Below are 18392 nucleotides of genomic sequence, written 5' to 3' on the forward strand. Positions count from 1 at the left end.
CTAGGGCTGTCCAGGGATTTCCCTCCAACTCCTCTCACTGCTTCCTGTGTCTGGTCCAGGGGAGGTAATGTACTTGCCAGACCTTAGCCAAGTACTGACAAGAGGCTGCCCCGTCCCACGTGAGGGTGGGGAGCATATCCTTGAGGGGAAGAGATTTTGAGCAGCAGCCCACTCTGGACAAAACCAACCTCTAGGCCGGGTGCGGTGGCTCACGCCTGTAATCCTAGCACTCTGGGAGGCCGAGGCGGGTGGATCGCTCGAGGTCAGGAGTTCGAGACCAGCCTGAGCAAGAGTAAGACCCCCGTCTCTAGTAAAAATAGAAATAAATTATCTGGCCAACTAAAAATATATATAGAAAAAATTAGCCGGGCATGGTGGCGCATGCCTGTAGTCCCAGCTACTCAGGAGGCTGAGGCAGAAGGATCGGTTAAGCCCAGGAGTTTGAGGTTGCTGTGAGCTAGGCTGACGCCACGGCACTCACTCTAGCCTGGGCAACAAAGCAAGACTCTGTCTCAAAAAAAAAAAAATAAAAACAAACAAACAAACAAAAACCAACCTCTAATTAATCCCCAGCAATCATTAAGCACATCCTGGGTGCCCATCACTGAGTCAACCCAATGAGGTTGGAACTTTGAGCCCCATTTTACAGATGGGGAAACTGAGGTTCAGAGGGTTTAAGAAGCTCTCCCGAGGTCACACGGCTAGAAAGATTTGAATGAAGCAGAGAGGCAGAGATACAAGACCCAAGAGATCATGTGGCCCATGGAAAAAGGACCCGCCCTGGTTCCTGCCTGGCCAAGTCCTGGGACTCCTATATGTGTGTCCTGCCCTGTCTTCTGCAAGGTATCTCAGTAGCCTTCCAGAAAATTTCCTTTTATCCTAAGATAGCATGAGTGGGATTCTGGCATCAAAAAGGATTCTGAAGCCCTAGTGTGCTGGAGTGGTTCACACTGCTCATGGCAGCTGATGGTTAAAAATTTAGGAATTCTAGCCAGGCGTGGTGGTTCACGCCTGTAATCCTAGCACTCTGGGAGGCCGAGGCAGGAGGATCACTTGAGCTCAGGAGTTCGAGACCAGCCTGAGCAAGAGTGAGAACCTGTCTCTACTAAAAATAGAAAAAATTAGCACAGATTCTGAGGCCATGCACGGCAGGGAAACCAAAGCACAAGAGCTGCGGTGGGGTACCCCAGAAGAGACAACAGGCCCTGTCTGGAGATCCTCAGAGTCCCCTTCATCTGTTTCACAAGACTGTCGTACTGGAGCTACCCACCGGGCTGCTGAATCTCTGAAGTAAAAAGGCCGAGAATAGACCAGAAGTTGCCATCCCTTTCTCCCCTCAGAGGCATAGTCAGGGTTGGGCAGAGAGTTTATTGGAAGCCATGGGGACCATGAGGGGAAAGTTCCAGGTATCTGGTGTCTGTTGGGGTCCAAGATGGAGTGGGTGGCGTGCAGGCATCAGTCCCCCATGGGCAGCCACAGGGCCTTGGTGCGTGCTGCCCGCAGCCCCAGCTCTGGGCCTGCGCCTTCGGCCTCCTGCTCCCAGGCCCGCGGGAGGCCCCTGCTCACCCACACCGGCTTGAGGTTCCCTGCTGAGGCCCACTCCACAAACTGGGAGCCCTGGGGGGGGAGGGGCGGATTAGCGCTGCCACCAGCCTGTTTGCTGCGAGGCTGCCACCTGTGCAATGAGGAGTTACTGAGGAGCGGCCCAAGGCTCGACTTGGGCTCCGTAGCTACGGTGCTCAGCTCTCAGCAAGCAAACCTTCCAGATGCTGAGGGAAAAGAGGTTGACCCTGTGGCTGGGGAATTTCCTGTCCCTTAATAGCCCATGTTCAATGGAATGGGGCCCAGGGAGTTCCCATCTGTTCCCAAGAGTAGACTGTGGGCCTGTGACTCTGTTGCTAGGGTGTGGTCCTTAGCAACGGGTTGTCCACCAAGATTAGGTCTTTGGGCTGGCGGGCCCTCAGGCCCTTCTTCCTGAAGAGATCCTCTCTCTTAGCAACTGGGGCTCCAGAGGGGCAGGGCCATGTTTCCAGAAAAGGAGGAGACCCTTGGTGATGTTTAAGGTGCTAAAGATGGTGACACAAGGGGTACCTGGGCAGATCCGAAATACCACAGGGCCTGGACATCCTGGTGCAAGGCCAGGCAGCGGGTCAGGTGGTCCCGGTCTCCTGTCACCACGTTCACCAGGCCCGCCGGGAACAGGGTGGCCATGTCCTAGGGGATGAGAGGGTTGGGAGGGCAGGGGGACAGCGTGAGGAGTGAGCGTCTGGGGAGTGGCCGTGGGGCCCTGGAAGGGATGGGCTTCGGGTCATGGGCTGGTGAAGGCTCCGGCCTAGAATGAATGGGCAGCGGGTCCCTGAGGATGAAGGCTTGGGTGCTGGGACTGCGGTCACCATGGTTACTGAGGAGGGTAGGGTGAGAGCCAAGCTCCTGTAGGTGTCAGGACATCTTTCATCTGCTGCCCCAGGGCTGTGGGGGCAGCAACAGGTGGCAGGCAGGCAGGGGGACTGTACCTGGCAGACCTCCAAGGCCAGCAGGGGACAGGCTCCGCTGGGCACCATGACTACAGTGTTGCCATGGGCCAGGGCGGGGGCCAGCAGGGACACGAAGGCAAGCAGGGGCCGCTCATCCGGGCACACAATAGCCAGCACACCCAGCGGCTCCCGCAGGCGGAGCACAGGGCCTCTCAGTCCGGCTACCTGCAGGGACAGGCCGGGGGTCAAGGGCAGGGCAGGGGAGACTGACTGCCTCAGCCTTCTCCATCACCTGCCTCTTTCCTCCTCTCATCCCCATCTTTGCTTCCCTATAACAGCTCCAATAATAATATAACCAGGTGATGGTTCAGAGCACAGAACTCGGGAGCCAGACGGCCTGGGTTCAAGTCTCAGCTCAGCCACTCACCAGCTGTGTGACCTTGTGGGAGTTACTTAACCTCTCTGGGCTACAGTTTCTCATCTTTGAAATGAGAATAATAAGTGTCTACCTTATAGATTTGTTGTTAGGATGAAATGAGTGAATCTGTGCAGAGGGCTCGAATTCTGGCCCATGGGTTGGTTTGTAGGTATGTTTCCTACAAAAGCTTTATTGAATATAATTGCCATTCACTAAACTGCACACATTTTAAAGGGTACAATTTGATACATTTTGACAACATGGACACATCTGTGAAACTATCACCACAAGTGAGATAATGATCTTCACCCTATTCCTCCTGTCCCTTGGTAATCTTTCCCTCCTGCCATATTTGAGACCCCTCTGTCCTCAGGCAACCACTGGGCTGCTTTCTCTCACTATAGATGAGTTTATATTTTCTAGAATTTTACAGCTACAGAGTCACATAGTCTGCATTCCTTTTTATCTGGCCTCACATGATTATCTTGCGATTATCCCTGGGTGGCACGTTCACTCCTTTTGATTACTGAGTAGGATTCCATCCTGTGGACGCACCATGTTTTGTTTATCTGTTAACCTACTGCGGGATATTTGGGTTGCTTCCAGTTTGGGACCATTATGAATAATGGTGAACATTATTATTATGAACGTTTGTGTATAAATCTTTTTTTGGTTATATGCTTTCATTTCTCTTGGGTTAAAACCTAGGAATTAATTTTATCTAGGCAAATGCCTAGGAATCGTGGCCGGGTTCCATGGTGAAAGTATGTTTTTCCTTTTTTCAGAAACTGCCAAACTGCTTTCCAAAGTGATTGTATCATTTCACACTCCCACAGGGGCGTGTGAGAGTCCCAGTTCCTCCACATCCTCACCAACACTTGGTATGATCGGTCTTTTAAATTTTAGCCATTTAGGTGCATAGTGATTTCACTGTGTTTTTTTTTTTTTTTTGAGACAGAATCTTGCTCTCTGTCACCCAGCCCAGGCTAGAGTGCTGTGGTGTCAGCCTAGCTCACAGCAACCTCAAACTCCTGGGCCCAAGCAATCCTCCTGCTTCAGCCTCCCGAGTAGCTGGGACTACAGGTGCATGCCTCCATGATGCCTGGCTGATTTTTCTATTTTTGGTAGAGATGGGGTCTCACTCTTGCTAAGGCTGGTCTTGAACTCCTAAGTTCAAGTGAGCCTCCTGCCTTGGCCTCCCAGAGTGCTAGGATCACAGGCGTGAGCCACCGTGTCTGGCCTAGACTCTCTCTTCTGTTCTACTGATTTATTGGACTGACCTTGTGCCAGTAACTCACTCTCTTGATTAATGTAGCTTTATAGAAAATTTTAGTATGTAGCAGTTAACTTTTCCAGCTTTCTCACCTTAGTTATTCTAGGTCATTTGCATTTCTTTCTTTCTTTCTTTTTCTCTCTTTCTTTCTCCTTCCTTCCTTCCTTCCTTCCTTCCTTCCTCCCTCCCTCCCTCCCTCCCTTCCTTCCTTTTCTTTCTTTCTTTTTTTTTTGGGGGGGGGCAGAGTCTCCCTCTGTTGCCCGGACTAGAGTGCCATGGCGTCAGCCTAGCTCACAGCAACCTAAAGCTCCTGGGCTCAAGCAATCCTTCTGCCTCAGCCTCCCGAGTAGCTGGGACTACAGACATGTGCCACCATGCCCGGCTAATTTTTTCTACATATTTTTTAGTTGTCCAGCTAATTTTCTTTCTATTTTTAGTAGAGACGGGGTCTCACTCTTGCTCAGGCTGGTCTCCAACTCCTGAGCTCAAACGATCCACATGCCTTGGCCTCCCAGAGTGCTAGGATTACAGGTGTGAGCCACCATGCTGGGCTGCTCATTTGCATTTTTATATGCATTTTATTATTTTTACTTTTTTAGAGACAGGGGTCTCACTATGTTGTCCAGGGTGGTCTTGAACTCCTTGCCTCAAGTGATCCTCCTAAGTAGCTGGGATCACAGGTATGAGCCACTGCACCCGGCCCTCATGGCCCTCACAGTGGTTTTGATTTGCATTTTCCTAATGACTAAAGAAACTGAGCATCTTTTCATGTGCTGATTGGTCAGCCATGGACAAACATTTTTTGAGTCCTTGGCTATATGTCAGGCACTAAGTGCTTAACTGATTTGGCCTTCACAACTCCACAAGGGTAATACAATTATAAAAAATTGTACAATTGTATACTATCTATGGAGGGGGGATGTCAAACTGTCCCCAATTGCTCCTGTGGCATCACCAGAGTTGTTGGATCCTTGTGCTCTCTTTGCTGTCCCCATTGTACGCTTCAGGTCCAGCCAGTATGTATATTTAACTGTATGTTATGTATATAAGTGAAACCAAGTCACATGAAGCAATACTCTGTGCCATGTACTCTGTTTTCTATCCTATTATCTTTTGTTGAAAAAAAAAAAAAAAAAAAAAGAAAGCCAGGTGTTCTGCCATGGGCTCCCAGGAAAAAAGAAAGCCAGATGCATGCAGTGGCACAGGCCTGTAGTCCCAGCTACTCTGGAGGCTGAGACAGGAGGATCCCTTGAGCCCAGGAGTTCGAGGCTGCAGTTAGCTATGATCACACCAGTGCACTCCAGCCTGGGCAACATAGCAAGACCCCCAACTATAGTACAAATAAGTAAATAAGTAAACGTGGTTATAGGCCATTAGATTGATTCTCTGAGGTGGGCTGTGTGCCCATTGTACAGATGAGGAAACTAAGGTGCAAAGAAGTGAAACCACTGATGATCATGCAGCCGGGAGCCAGCCCAAGCCTGGCTCATTTCAGAGCCTTTTCCCTGCCCCCCCCACCGACTGCCTGCCCTGTCTACCTGCCCATGGGCCCCTCTCACCTGCAGGGTTTGGCCTTGGGCCTCGGCCTGGGCCCCCCAGGTCCGAAGTCGTCTCACGCTCAGCTCCACCTCAGCCTTGGCAGCCTTGAGCTCCACTCCCTGCCTCTCCAGCCTTGAGGCCAGGGTGGACTCCCGGCGCTCCAGTGCGGCTGCCAGGGCCCACAGCAGGGCCGTCCGGGCCCCCGGCGACTGGCCCGCCCAGCTGTGAGCACACAACGCACATGGGGCTGTGTCCTGGCTCCTCCAAGATACCACACTCTGTCCACAGCCCTACCTTAGGGGCCCAGGTCCCCAGCTCACCAACCACTAGGGGTCCCAGACTACCCTCTCTGCCACCCCATAACCCCTAGCATAACCCCATGTGACACTCTTACCCAGAGGTAGCCTGGTGAGCAGCCTCCACAGCACCTCGGATATCCTTGGCTCCACCCTCAGCCACGTAGCCATGGAGGTTGCCAAATGCATCCTGGATGGGCCTGGAGCTCCGGGCCCCGGGAGCCTGGAAACGGCCTCCAACGAAGAGCCCATAGGGGGGTGCTGGGCTGCAGTGGGGTGAGGCAGGAGGGGGTCCTGGGGTCTGGGTCCTGCTCAGACCCTACGCTCCACTCCATTGGATGGACCACCTCGGCTCCCATGAGCCTCTGGGGACCTCAAACTCCTGCTCCCATGAACCTTTGGGGTACCCTAAACTCCTGCTCCCATGAGCCTCTGGGGACCTCAAACTCCTGCTCCCATGAACCTTTGGGGACCTCAAGCTCCTGCTCCCATGAACCTTTGGGGTACCCTAAACTCCTGCTTCCATGAGCCTCTGGGGACCTCAAGCTCCTGCTCCCATGAACCTTTGGAGAGCACAGATCTTCATGTTGCAGAACTGAGAGTCTTACCAGGCCTGGGATGGGGGACTATAGGAGGCCTTGAGACCAGGAATACAATACTCAGCAAGACCAGGACCCCACGAGATGGCTTGAACCGACGTCCCTCCAACCCTCCCTTCCACGGGGGAACCTGACATAAATTCTTCCACACCCCCAGACCACCTGGCCCCTGGGACAACTCACGTGGGCCCTGTTTCAGGCCCAGCCGGCAGGGTTGAGGGCACAGCGAGGCCAAATGTGTCATAGTTCAGGTTCTTGGAAAGGTAGGACAGCCGGGCAGGGGTCCCTGAGCGCCGCAGGTACTCATACAGCCCCTGTGCGAGGGATGGTGTCAAGAGGAAGCAAGGTGGGGACAAGATGGGACACAAGCATCAAGGGGGCGCGGGTGGGGATGGGAGGGGGTGCGCTCACATCCGGGCCCCCGTGCCAGGACGACCCGCTCTCCTTGCAGCCCCCTATGGGCACTGCAGGGTCTCTGAGGCCGTGGCTGTTGATCCAGACTGTGCCCACCCGGAGCCTGTGAGGGGAGACGGAGACATCAGGGAGAGGAAAACAGAAAGTAGGGCGAGGTGAGCAAAAAAAAGGGGGAGAGAGACAGACCCAGGAGAAGGGAGACAGGGGACACTGAGACTGAGGGAAAGGGTGGGAGCTTTGGCCGTGCCCACAGGCCACCCTTCCTGCCCCAGCGGCACTGACTGACCCGTAGCCCAGCTCCAGCGCCTGCCCCAGCCTCTCGCTCCACACGCTGGCGCTGCCCCCCCGGGGCGTCCCGTTGGCCAAGGCCAGTGCCTCCTTGGCTGTGCGGAAAGGGGAAGCCACGACCACAGGCCATGGCGCCTGCAAGGGGTGATGGGAGCTCAGTGGGCCTGGCCAGCCCCTCCCGCCAGTACCCTGCCCATCGGGGATGAGCCTGCAGCAGTCACCAGCCCCCAGGCCCAGGTCACACGGTCATGGTCACCCCAGGGGCTTCTGTGGGTCTGGTGGTGCTGCTGGCTGAGGATGGCTGGATGGACTAGGACCCTGGGGACCCTAAGGGGCTCACCTCTGCCTGGGCACACGGGGAGGCTGGGGGTAGGTCAGAGACCAAGGTTGGGGGATAGAATGGGCTGTCTAAGGGCACATCGCCGGCCTGGAACACCTAGGGAGGGAGAGAACTAGATCTAGAAGTCCCCCTCCAGTCCCCTTCTACTCAGACCCAGGGGTCCAGGCCCCCAGCCCCACCTCCCTCAGACCCAATAATCCCTGCCTCCAGCCCCCTCCTCTCCAGACCTATAAATTGGAGCCCCCTGTCCCTTCCTCCCTCAGACCCAATAATCCCTGCCTCCAGTCCCCACCTCTCCAGACCTATAAATTGGAGCCCCCTGTCCCCTCCTCCCTCAGACCCAGGAGGGAGGTCTCTAGGTCCCTCCTTTGCCATCACCCCAGAGACTCTGCCCCCTGGCTCACCTGCGCACCCTGGCTCTGGGCCTCACGCACATAGCGCTGGGCCCGGTCACGTGCGGCAGCCCCTCGGGCCCCCATGTCCACGGCCCCGTCCAGCCCTCGGCCACTCCGAAGCCGCCCCATCCGCGCCTGGAGCCGCCTCATGGTTTCCTCCCACACAGACTCCTGGACGAGGAGCCTGAGGCCCCCCTGTTAGGAAAAGGCACATCAGGGTGGGCAAACCCAGGGCCGATGTGGGGAAGACAGGTCCCCACAGAGGGCTGAGACTCAGGGACGGAGGAGGGTCATGAAGTGGCCGAGGACCAAACCCAAGGCAGAATGTGGAGTCAGTCACAGAAAGTTGATAACGTGAAGAATGAAGATAGAGATTCGAAAACTAGGGACATGGATACTCAGGAAAAAAAGAAAATAAAATAAAACAAAACAAAACAGAGCCCCAAAGAACAAGGGACACAGAGCCCCAGACAGCGCAAGGGCAGGAGAGCGGGGACATGCAGATTTAGAAACTTGAGGTGAGGAGCCCTGGACATGCAATGAGTAAAGTAGAGTTTTAGGACCCAGAGAACTGGAAATTAAAATGAAAGGAAACTCTGGAGACCCCAAAGTCTGGAGACAGCCACGGGCAGCCCCCAGGATGAGGGGACACAAGTACACGGGTCTCACCGGGCTTCGGTCGGACCAGGCTGCGTCCACCACGCCCTCCACGGCCGAGTCCACGTCCGCCGCGTCGCTCAGCAGCAGCAGCGCCTCCGCCCCCAGAGCCAGGCCCAGCTCGGCCCCCTCGCCTGCCAGCGCCCGCCGAAGGGCACGTCCTTCCTGAGGGACCCACTCCCAGGTTCAGCTGCTGGAGGAGCCACTGGGACCCCAGCTGCGTCCCGCCCCACTCCCAGCCCTGAAGATACCTCGAGGGCTCCACAGAAGGCCACCTTCTGGACTCCAGGCTGGGAGGCCAGGACGGGCCCCAGGGAGGCAGGGCCACTGATCACGTTGATTATTCCTGGGAATGGGCCTAGCTCCCCTGCCAGCTGGGCCAGGAGGAGGGGTGTCGGGGAGGCAGGGGGCACAAGGGCCACCACAGTGCAGCCTGGGGAAGGGGGGCAGCTCGAGGACCCAGGAGTCAGGCCCCCAGCCCCTCCCCCCTCAGCCCCAGGTGTCTGGGAACCCCAGCCCCTGCTCCCTCAGACTCAGGGATCCACGCTCCCTTGATCCCTCCTACTTTAGACCCAGGGGTCCTAGCCCCCAGCCCCTCCTCCCTCATGGGACCCCCAGCCCCTCCTCCCTCAGACCCAGGGGTCCAGGCCCCCAGCCCCTCCCCCCTCATGGGACCCCCAGCCCCTCCTCCCTCAGACCCAGGGGTGCAGGCCCCCAGCCCCTCCTCCCTCAGACTCAGGGGTCCAGGCCCCCAGCCCCTCCTCCCTCTGCCCCAGGGATCCGGGTCCCCAGCCTCCTCCTCTCTCAGACCCGGGGGTCTAGGCCCCCAGCCCCTCGTCCCTCATGGGACCCCCAGCCCCTCCTCCCTCAGCCCCAGGGGTCTAGGGCCCCAGGCCCTCCTCCCTCAGACCCAGGGTTCCCAGCCCCCAGCCCCTCCTCCCTCAGACCCAGGGGTCCAGGCCTCCAGCCCCTCCTCCCTCTGCCCCAGGGATCCGGGTCCCCAGCCTCTCTCAGACCCGGGGGTCTAGGCCCCCAGCCCCTCCTCCCTCAGACCCAGGGTCTGTGCTCCCTTGATCCCTCCTCCCTTAGACCTACAGGTCTGACCCTGGTCCCTCCTCCCTCAGACCCAGGGGTCTGTGTCCCCAGCCCCTCCTTTCTCAGACGCAGGAGTTGGGCCCCAGCCCTTCATTTACCCACAGCCAGGGCGGGGCAAATCCTCCACATCATCTCAAGGAAGGAGAACGTGGATGGCAGGATGAGGCCGATTACTCCTGCGTGGAAAACAATGAGGTGACTGGGGCTGGCACTGCCGGGTCATGCAGGAGGAAGGGGCTGGGGGCCGGGACTGCAGGTGCTCACCCATGGGCTCCCAGCCTGCCAGCGCCTGCTCCTGGGTGTGTGCCTGGACCGCATGGTAGTGCAGCAGCTGCTGGGCCAGCTGGACGTCCCCGTCTCGAACCTCTCGAACGGCTCGCCCAGTAACCAGGGATTCCAGGGTCCACAGCAGCCGCTGGTGCTTCTGGATCACCTTGGCCAGCCTGAGGACAAAGCAAGGGGATGGTCACATCCCAATACCCAATACCTGGTAAGAGTCCTGGACTGCACCCATACACCTGGACTACAACCTCCATGAACCCCTGGGGCATCCCCACCACTTACCAGGGGGCAAAGGGCACTGAAGATCTATGGGAAGTGTAGTTGGGGAAACACAAACCCTGAGGATGCTGTGTAAGGGTCTTGGCCACTGGTAAACCCCCAAAGATGTTGGGAAATTGAGTCTTACCTCTAATCTCAATTGCATTTTGGGAAATGGAATCTTTGTCGCTAGCTGCTCCCAAAGCAGCTAGAAAATGGGTTTTGGAGCTTCACTGGCCCCAGTGCATTGCTGAGAGATGGAGCCCCATAAGCCCCAAAGATATTCTGGGAAATAGAGGCTTTGTCACTGTGAATAGTGGGAACTGGGTGTTTTGGCTCCTACTGCATACTGGGAATATGAGCCTTACTTGCCAATTAATTTGATGGCTCTTGGGAAATAGTCTTTGTTTTCATGGTGTCAAGTCGATGCTGGGGATGAAGTCCCTCCCCTACTCCCACCCACAGCTCAGCGGCATCACCTAGTCAGGTGCTGGGCACGGACGGCCCCAGGGAGTTGGCTCCAGCTCTCAAATGCTGTCCTGGCTGCCTCCGCGGCTGCAGCCACATCCTCGGCCTGTGCCTGCAGGCAACTGGCTAAGTTCTCTCCTGGGGAGAAAAGTGGGGGCCCATGTCAGAACTGCAGGAGCCTGCGAGCGGCCCTCGGCAGTAAAGCTGGTCCCCAGCCCCACTCGGGGTCTCAGTGTTTTCATTGGTCTCTGCGCTGATGGCCTCCCACGGGCAAAGGGATTTTTGCGGACAGCAACTGCAAAAAGCCTCCATACAGACTAGGAATCACAAGTGGGATGACAGTTATCAGGACGAACCAGAAATCTCAGTACCCCCCAGTACCACCTGCTTCCTGCCCTCAGGGACCCCAGCATAGGGAATGGGTCTGGCTGGTGGGTTGGGCTAGAGGGCACAGATGTCTCCCCTCCCCCAGTGGCTAGGGGACATCTCCTACCTGTGATGGGATCCTGGCATGGCACTGAATTCCTGTGTTCTGGCTTTGACCACTTCCCATTTACATAGTGGCCCAAGAGCCGGTCCTGGGTGTCCAGCCAGGCCTGGGGGAGGAGGAGGCAGGTTGGAAAAGGGTCTGGGAAGGGCTGGGGCGGCTCAATCCCTACCCAGAATCCTCTGGGAGGGAACACCTTTCCCCCTTTGCCCCATCAACTAATTCTTTTCTTCCTATTATCTTAAAAAAAAAAAAGTGGTAAAATACACATAACATAAAAGTCACCATTTTAGCCATTTTATTTTATTTTTTTTGAGACACAGTCTCGCTCTGTTGCCCGGGCCAGAGTGCCGTGGCGTCAGCCTAGCTCACAGCAACCTTAAACTCCTGGGCTCAAGCGATCCTCCTGCCTCAGCCTCCAGAGTAGCTGGGACTACAGGCATGCGCCACCATGCCCGGCTAATTTTATATATATATATTTTTTAGTTGTCCATATAATTTCTTTCTATTTTTAGTAGAGATGGGATCTCGCTCTTGCTCAGGCTGGTCTCGAACTCCTGACCTTGGGCGATCCTCCTGCTTCGGCCTCCCAGAGTGCTAGGATTACTGTGCCCGACCCATTTTAGCCATGTTAAAGTGTAAAATTCAGTGGTATTTAGTGCATTCTCAATGTCATGCAACCATCACCACTATCTAGTTCTAGAACACTTTCATCACACCAAAAGGAAACCCTGTACCCACTAAGCAGTCACTGCCTTTTCTCCCTTCCTCCCAGCCCCTGGCAACCACTCATCTGCTTTCAGTCTCTATAGACTTTTGCCTGTTCTGGATAATTCATATAAAGATGGTCACATAACATGTGATCTTTCTGTGACTGGCTTCTTTCACTTAGCGTAACGTTTGCAAGGTCTATCCACACTGTAGCACACATCAGAACCTCATTTCTTTTTATGTCTGAAAAATATTTCATTGCACAGATCTACCACATTGTGTTTATGCATTCCTGCGTTGGAGGGCATTTGGGGTATTTATGCCTTTGCTATTGTGAGTAGTGCTGCTATGAGTACTCATGTACAAAATTTTCTTTGGACATATGTTTTCATTTCCTTTGGGGTCTATACCTAGGAGTGGAATTGCTGGATCGTATGGTAACTCTTTGTGTAACTTACTGCTGTTTCCTACAGTAGCTGCACCATTTTACATTCCTGCCAGCAACACATGGGGGATGTCTTATTGACTTTTAAACATGGAGAATGTCAACAAAAGAGTAATGAAAACTGACTGTGCATGGTGGCTCAATCCTCTAATCCTAGCCTGTAATTCTAGCACTTTGGGAAGCTAAATCAGGGGGATTGCTTGAGGCCAGGAGTTTTGAGACCAGCCTGAACAATGTAGTAAGACCCTGTTTCTACAAAAAACAGAAAAATTAGCTGGCATGGTGGTGCGTGCCTATAGTGCTAGCTTCTCGGGAGGCTGAGGCAGGAGAATCCCTTGAGCCCAGGACTGTGAGGCTGCAGTGAGCTATGATGATGCCATTGCACTCCAGCCTGGGCAATAGAGGGAGACCCTGTCTCAAAAAAAAAAAAAAAAAAAAAAAAAAAAAAGAATGAAACCCTTTTCCTTCATGGAGAGATGGTGAATGACCATAGGTTAAGTTTCTATTTCCCTGGAAACCTGACAAAATTCAGCTGTGTTATCAAGTGACATTGGGCGCAGATTGGTCCATGACCTGGACTGGGAAGGCTGGAGATGCACCACGAACACCCAGCAGGGGGCGGGCACGGTGGCTCAGGCCTGTAATCCTAGCACTTTGGGAGGCCGAAGTGGGAGGATTGGGATTGCTTGAGGTCAGGAGTTCGAGAGCAGCCTGAGCAAGACCTCGTCTCTAAAAAAAAAAAAAAGGCGGAGGGGCGGAGGGCTCTGCATTCTCATAAGTGCGCATGTCCCTGGCCAGCACCCTGGAAGCAATGACCATGAGACTATTTCTAGTGGTAACTTTTTCTTTGGATGTGGGGCTTCTAAGCCAGGGGGCTCCCACACCCACCCATGTGATCTTGTTCTCTCCTATCTCAGCTGTCATCACTTGGGGGAGCGGTGGGGATCCCTACAGAAGACAGAGGCCTGATGCTGCCTTGCTAGGTGCGGCCTATTTGGCTGTGACACGTCTAAGTAAGTCCAAGGCACGGTGCACACGTGTTGCAGAGGGGTAGCCTGTGGTGGAGTCCCTGGAGTTAGGGGCCAGGTCAGCCTGGGTCTGAATCCTGGCTCTGGGACTTCTCTGATGTGCACCCTTAGCCAGGGATTTAGAGACTCAGTGCCTCTGCTAAGCGATCTGGAATTTGGGGCTAGTCATGGTCTCTCCCTACATCACAGGGCTGTGGTGAGGATTCCAATGAATCAATGCAGATCACATGCTCAGAGCAGCAGTCCTATAAAACTTGCTATTAATTTTATTGCATCTCACATCTGCTCCACGTTTCCTTTTCTCCCTGGTGATGTCTCCTCTGCTGCTAAATTGACGCATATTTTCCACTTTCTCCTTCACAGACTCTCTTAGCATCCCTGACAAATTTTCCCTTCCCCTGCCAACTGGCCCTTCTTTCTCTTTAAAGCAAAAAGGTCACTCAGAAGTTTCAAACTCAGATGCTCATGGGGAAAGAGATATTTTTGAAACAGGGATACTAGAACATGAACTGGACATTAGATAATATTAAAGAATGACTGTTCATGTTAAGTGTGATAACAACATGGTAGTTCTGTAATAAAATAAGTCGCTTTCTGTTGTAATCCCAGCACTTTGGGAGGCTGAGGAGGCAGGAGGAGGGTTGCTGGAGGCCAGTTCGAGACCAGCCTGGCAACAGAGTGAGACCCCATCTCTACAAAAAATAAAAAAAATTATCAGAGTGTGGTGGCACACGCCTGTCGACCCAGCTACTGGGGAGGCTAAGGCAGAAGGATGGCCTAAGCGCAGGCAGGCATTCGAGGTTGCAGTGAGCTATGATTGCACCATTGTACTCCAGCCTTGGGCAACAGAGTGAGACTCTGTCTCTAAAAAATAAAAGGATTCAAATATTTATGAGAAAATAATATGACATCTGGGATTTGTTTAAATTACCCCCTCAAAAAAAAAAGAAAAAGAAAAGAGGGAAATAACATTGAACCAAATGTTGATGATTATTGAAGCTGAGTGATGGCTACATGGGAGTTCATAATAAACATGAATGACTCTGTGGAAGTTGGAAAAATTTCCTCCAAAAGAAAAACAAAACCCCAAAAGCATGTCCACAGGGTCCTGGCAGGCCATTTACGTGTGAGAAGAGGCCTGATGGAGACTGGGAGCCTAAGAACAGACAGTCACTATTGGTTCCAGATGATTTTTGTCAGGGAATTCAAGCCAAAGGTTGTCAGATGTTGGAATTTTCTTTGCAAGAGAAGCTGGATGTTTACATGGTATCAATCCAGTAATTCACATTTTCAAAAATAAAGTTCAGGCCAAAGAAAACATGTTTGTTGGTTGAGTCTAGCCCGTAGGCTGTAAAGTTGAGAATTTTGCTGGTGGGGAACAGTCTGTGGGTTTGGAATCCAGGGGCTAGAGTCCAAATCTCAGCTTCACTTCTCTTTTTATTTATTAGAGTCACGATTTTACTGCTGCCCAGGCTGGAGTACAGTGGTGTGATCATAGCTCACTGCAACCTCAAACTCCCGGGCCCAAGTGATCCTCCTGCCTTAGCCTTCCAAGTAGCTGGGACTATAAGTGCACACTACCACGCTGGCTAATTTTTAAATTTTTTTTGTAGAGTAGTGGTCTGGTTATGTTGCCCAGGCTGGTCTTGAACTCTTGTCTTGGTCTCAAGAGATCCTCCTGCCTCCTCGGCCTCCCAAAGTGCTGGGATTACAGGTGTGAGCCACTGTGCCCAGCTAGCTTGACTTCTTTAAAAATGTATGGATAGTGCGTAAATGACCTACCTTTTCAAGCTTCTGTGTGCTATCACTAAAATAATGACAATAATTCCTCTCAGTTCGGGGGATTAAATGACATCATGTCATGGAGGCTGGCACATAGAAGGCATCCAATAAATATAAGCTATTATCACATTATTGCTATTTTAGGACATTTCATCTCTAACCACTCTCCAAGTATGAGAATTCTCTTTACTTTGTCTGAAAACCTTTTGTCTGAGTCTATAATGTATTGCTAGTCACTCCCACAAGTTCAGTTATCTTTCTACATTGGCAACTCCCAGGTCTTTGTCTCCAGCTCAGCTGTTGGTCCTGAAGCATAGGCCCAAGTGGCATTTGATTACTGCACACTGCTAGGACTGTCCACAGGTCTCTCACAGTCTCCCTATGGAGCTCGGCATCTTTTCTCCAGTGTTCCTACTGGGTTCACTATGCAGGGACAACTACCCAGTCACAGACACAGACCCCAGGGCTAGTCCTTGCCCTCAGTCCCCCAAACCCTATTCCCTATGGCCCTCCTCTCCAGCTGCACAGCCTGCCAGGCTCCAGGCTCAGCTCCTTCCACAGGGACCACTGCACTAGCCTCCACTCCCGCCCTTCCCTTCAAAGAACCCTAACGCCTTGTGCTGGGTGCTGGAGGACCCTGGGGGATCAGCAGAGGCCCATGAGGGAATTCTGAGAGGCTCTGGGGAATGACAGAAAATTCAAGACGCCCTACTTATGAACAGGAACCCCAAGACTGTTCCAGGGGCCCCTGTGGGGCCCTGGGAGTCCTAGGGAGGTTCTGAGGATCTCCGAGGGATCAGGGGAGCCTCATGAGGATTATAGGGGGCCCTGAAGAATTCTGGAGATTCTCTGGGGCATTCTGAGAGCCGGAGGAATCACGGGAGCCCTACGAGGTATTCGGGCCCCTAATTAGGGGAAGTTCTGTCGCATTCTGGGATTCTGAGAGTTCCCATGAGATCACATGAGCCTCACAAGTTTTGAAGGCCCTGAGGAATCACGGGGACTCTGCGGAAGCTCTGAAGGTCTCCGGGTGATCGAGTCCCTCACAGGAATTCTGAGTCCCGGGGGGATCCCGGGAGGGTCTGAGGGGCCCTGAGGAATCAATTACAAAGGGCCACTGGGGGGGGGGGGTCTCAGGCATCACAGAAACATCCCGGGGAGTTCAAGATCGAGGAGCAAAAGAACTACTAGAGATGATGGGGCTAACACGCAGCAGCAGAGAAGGCTCCAGAAAACGTCCCCCAGGGCCGAGTCCTAACGGGCGGCGGGAATCTCGAGAGCTGAGCGGGGCGGAGTTGCGGAGCCGCCGCGGTGGATGACGGGAGTCCCCGCGCAAAACTGGACCCCCCTGGCCTGGGGAAGGGAGCGGGCAGCACTCGCCGGGCAGGCTCTCACCAGTGCGCATGCGTGGCTCTCCGGCGCTGGTCCATACTCCAGCGTGGTGAAGATCTCGCGCGCGCGGGGCCCTGCACGCGTCGCAGCCATTGCCCGCCCGGACCGCTTTCCACGGAGGACTTCAGGGCACTCTGCTTAAGGGAACCGTGAGGTCCGAAGGGTGACACCGCCCCCTCCAGCCCAAAGGGGCGGGACCAACGGGAAGGGGCGGGGCTACGGTAACTATAGAACGTAGCCCCGCCCACTCTCCCGGTTTAGGACCAGAAAAACCCACCCATAGGCTCACGCTGGGAAATGTCGTTTGGAGCATGCGTACTCCTCAAAGCGGGAAGGAAGGGGAGACCCGAAATGTGTGGGTTCTGAATTGAGAAGGTTGGATGTGTTGGTGTGTCTTCCCACTACCTTATATTGGGAACAGGAAGTGCGCCTTTTAGTCAGAATTACATTTACTAGGAATCCAGATCTAGATTTTGGATGAAGTGATAGTTCAAAGATAGGGGAGGCTTTCATCTCTAAAACGAGAGAGTTGGGGGAAAAAAGGGAGTCTTTTAGGATGGATATTGAGATTAAGGTTTTGAAATTGTGACATGTGGCATCCCTGACTGCACAGTAACCAGGCCTGCAGTGCTTGTCAGAAAAGAACGGAGGTATGGCTTTAATCGACACAGGAAGTGTGGCACATAGTAATCAGGCTAAGGATGTAGTTTTGATTGGTTGAGAGGAGGAGGCGTGGCCTGTCGGTAACGCGTTGCCGGCTTGTGAATGAGCGTTGGGGTACGCGGAAGTGTGGCCTACTCTAGTGCCATGGTTACACAGGGACCGGAAGTGTGGCTTTTACACATTGGCACGTAGGACTGAGGGTGCATCTAGTAATGTTGATTCCCAACGGATCTGACGATGATGTCTGGTGTGGGATGGAATTGTAGTCTCAGCCTAGAGTCTTAGGTTTTTGAACAGAATAGTGGGTATCGGAGTCGATTGAGGGCTAGGAGCAGGCACCCGAGTTCGGATCCTGGGAAAGTTTTCTACGTCGAGGGTGCTAAGGACGCCTACGTCTCTTTCCCAAGGCCATGGCGAACTCGCAGCTACTGGCACCGGAGTTAAGCGAGGCAGAGACGATGGGTGCTGAGACGGCGCGATTCGAGGAGCTACTGCTGCAGGTGCAAAGTGACGGGACTCCTGGATCCTTGGGTATTCGGGATTTTTTGGGGGGGGCGGGGGTGCTCAAAAATGGGACTACAGTTCCCAGAACGCACTAGGGCTGCAACAGGGCTTATGTGAATTGTAGTTGCTTGGCTCGAAGTTTGCTAGGCTCTGAAAGAAATGGGAATGGGATTGGGCTCCTCAAAGGAGGAAAGGGACCTAGACTGTCTAATTTGTCTTGTTATGTATGTATTTTCATACATAAGAATTGCCCCCCCCCCCGAATTTGAGGAACCCCTTAAAGGAGGGTCTGATAACACAGACTCTAAACCTGGAGGTGGTCTTCCTTCACACAGGCCTCCAAGGAGCTCCAGCAAGCCCAGACAACCAGACCAGAATCTACACAAATCCAGCCTCAGCCTGGTGAGAAAGACAGAAACCCAGAGAGAGAGGGATAGAGTCCCAGACAGAGGGGGCATGGAGACCGGGGGAAGGGGACAGAGAGAGAGGAGGAAGGAAAGATACAGAATAATGGGGTATAAAGGCTTGGGGTGGGGATGGAGTAAAGAGACACCCAGGGACAGTAATCCAAAGAGAAGAGGTGG

The 18392-nt window shown here is 53.8% G+C and overlaps 2 protein-coding genes across 10 annotated transcripts in view; one reads left to right on the forward strand and one right to left on the reverse strand.

Moving 5' to 3' along the window:
- Positions 1–18392, forward strand: part of PIH1D1 (PIH1 domain containing 1) — a 32528-nt gene that overhangs the window by 10419 nt on the left and 3717 nt on the right. Inside the window, exons 1-3 of one of the 9 annotated variants that reach the window (XM_045531159.1) lie at positions 10260–10278; positions 17712–17804; positions 18144–18210. In XM_045531159.1, the coding sequence (XP_045387115.1) occupies positions 17715–17804; positions 18144–18210 (157 nt within the window). In that variant the 5' untranslated portion in view covers positions 10260–10278; positions 17712–17714. Of the gene's footprint in view, positions 1–10259; positions 10279–16632; positions 16796–16843; positions 16863–16928; positions 17030–17272; positions 17292–17399; positions 17419–17473; positions 17493–17711; positions 17805–18143; positions 18211–18392 lie in introns of those variants that run through there. The other 8 variants (XM_045531162.1, XM_045531167.1, XM_045531164.1 and 5 more) reach the window with 8 other exon arrangements.
- On the reverse strand, positions 1349–16892 carry ALDH16A1 (aldehyde dehydrogenase 16 family member A1). The gene is made up of 17 exons (XM_045531158.1): positions 16645–16892; positions 11290–11392; positions 10808–10934; positions 10053–10231; positions 9887–9964; positions 8945–9126; positions 8706–8858; positions 8046–8231; positions 7642–7737; positions 7300–7436; positions 7011–7116; positions 6783–6913; positions 6099–6266; positions 5725–5926; positions 2514–2699; positions 2092–2214; positions 1349–1617 (listed from the first exon to the last, which is right to left on the reverse strand). The coding sequence occupies exons 1-17, from the start codon at positions 16732–16734 to the stop codon at positions 1456–1458; spliced, it is 2409 nt and encodes an 802-aa protein (XP_045387114.1). The 5' UTR covers positions 16735–16892; the 3' UTR covers positions 1349–1455.

This window comes from Lemur catta, chromosome 19 (genome assembly GCF_020740605.2).
Source record: "Lemur catta isolate mLemCat1 chromosome 19, mLemCat1.pri, whole genome shotgun sequence".
Classification (NCBI taxonomy): domain Eukaryota; kingdom Metazoa; phylum Chordata; class Mammalia; order Primates; family Lemuridae; genus Lemur; species Lemur catta.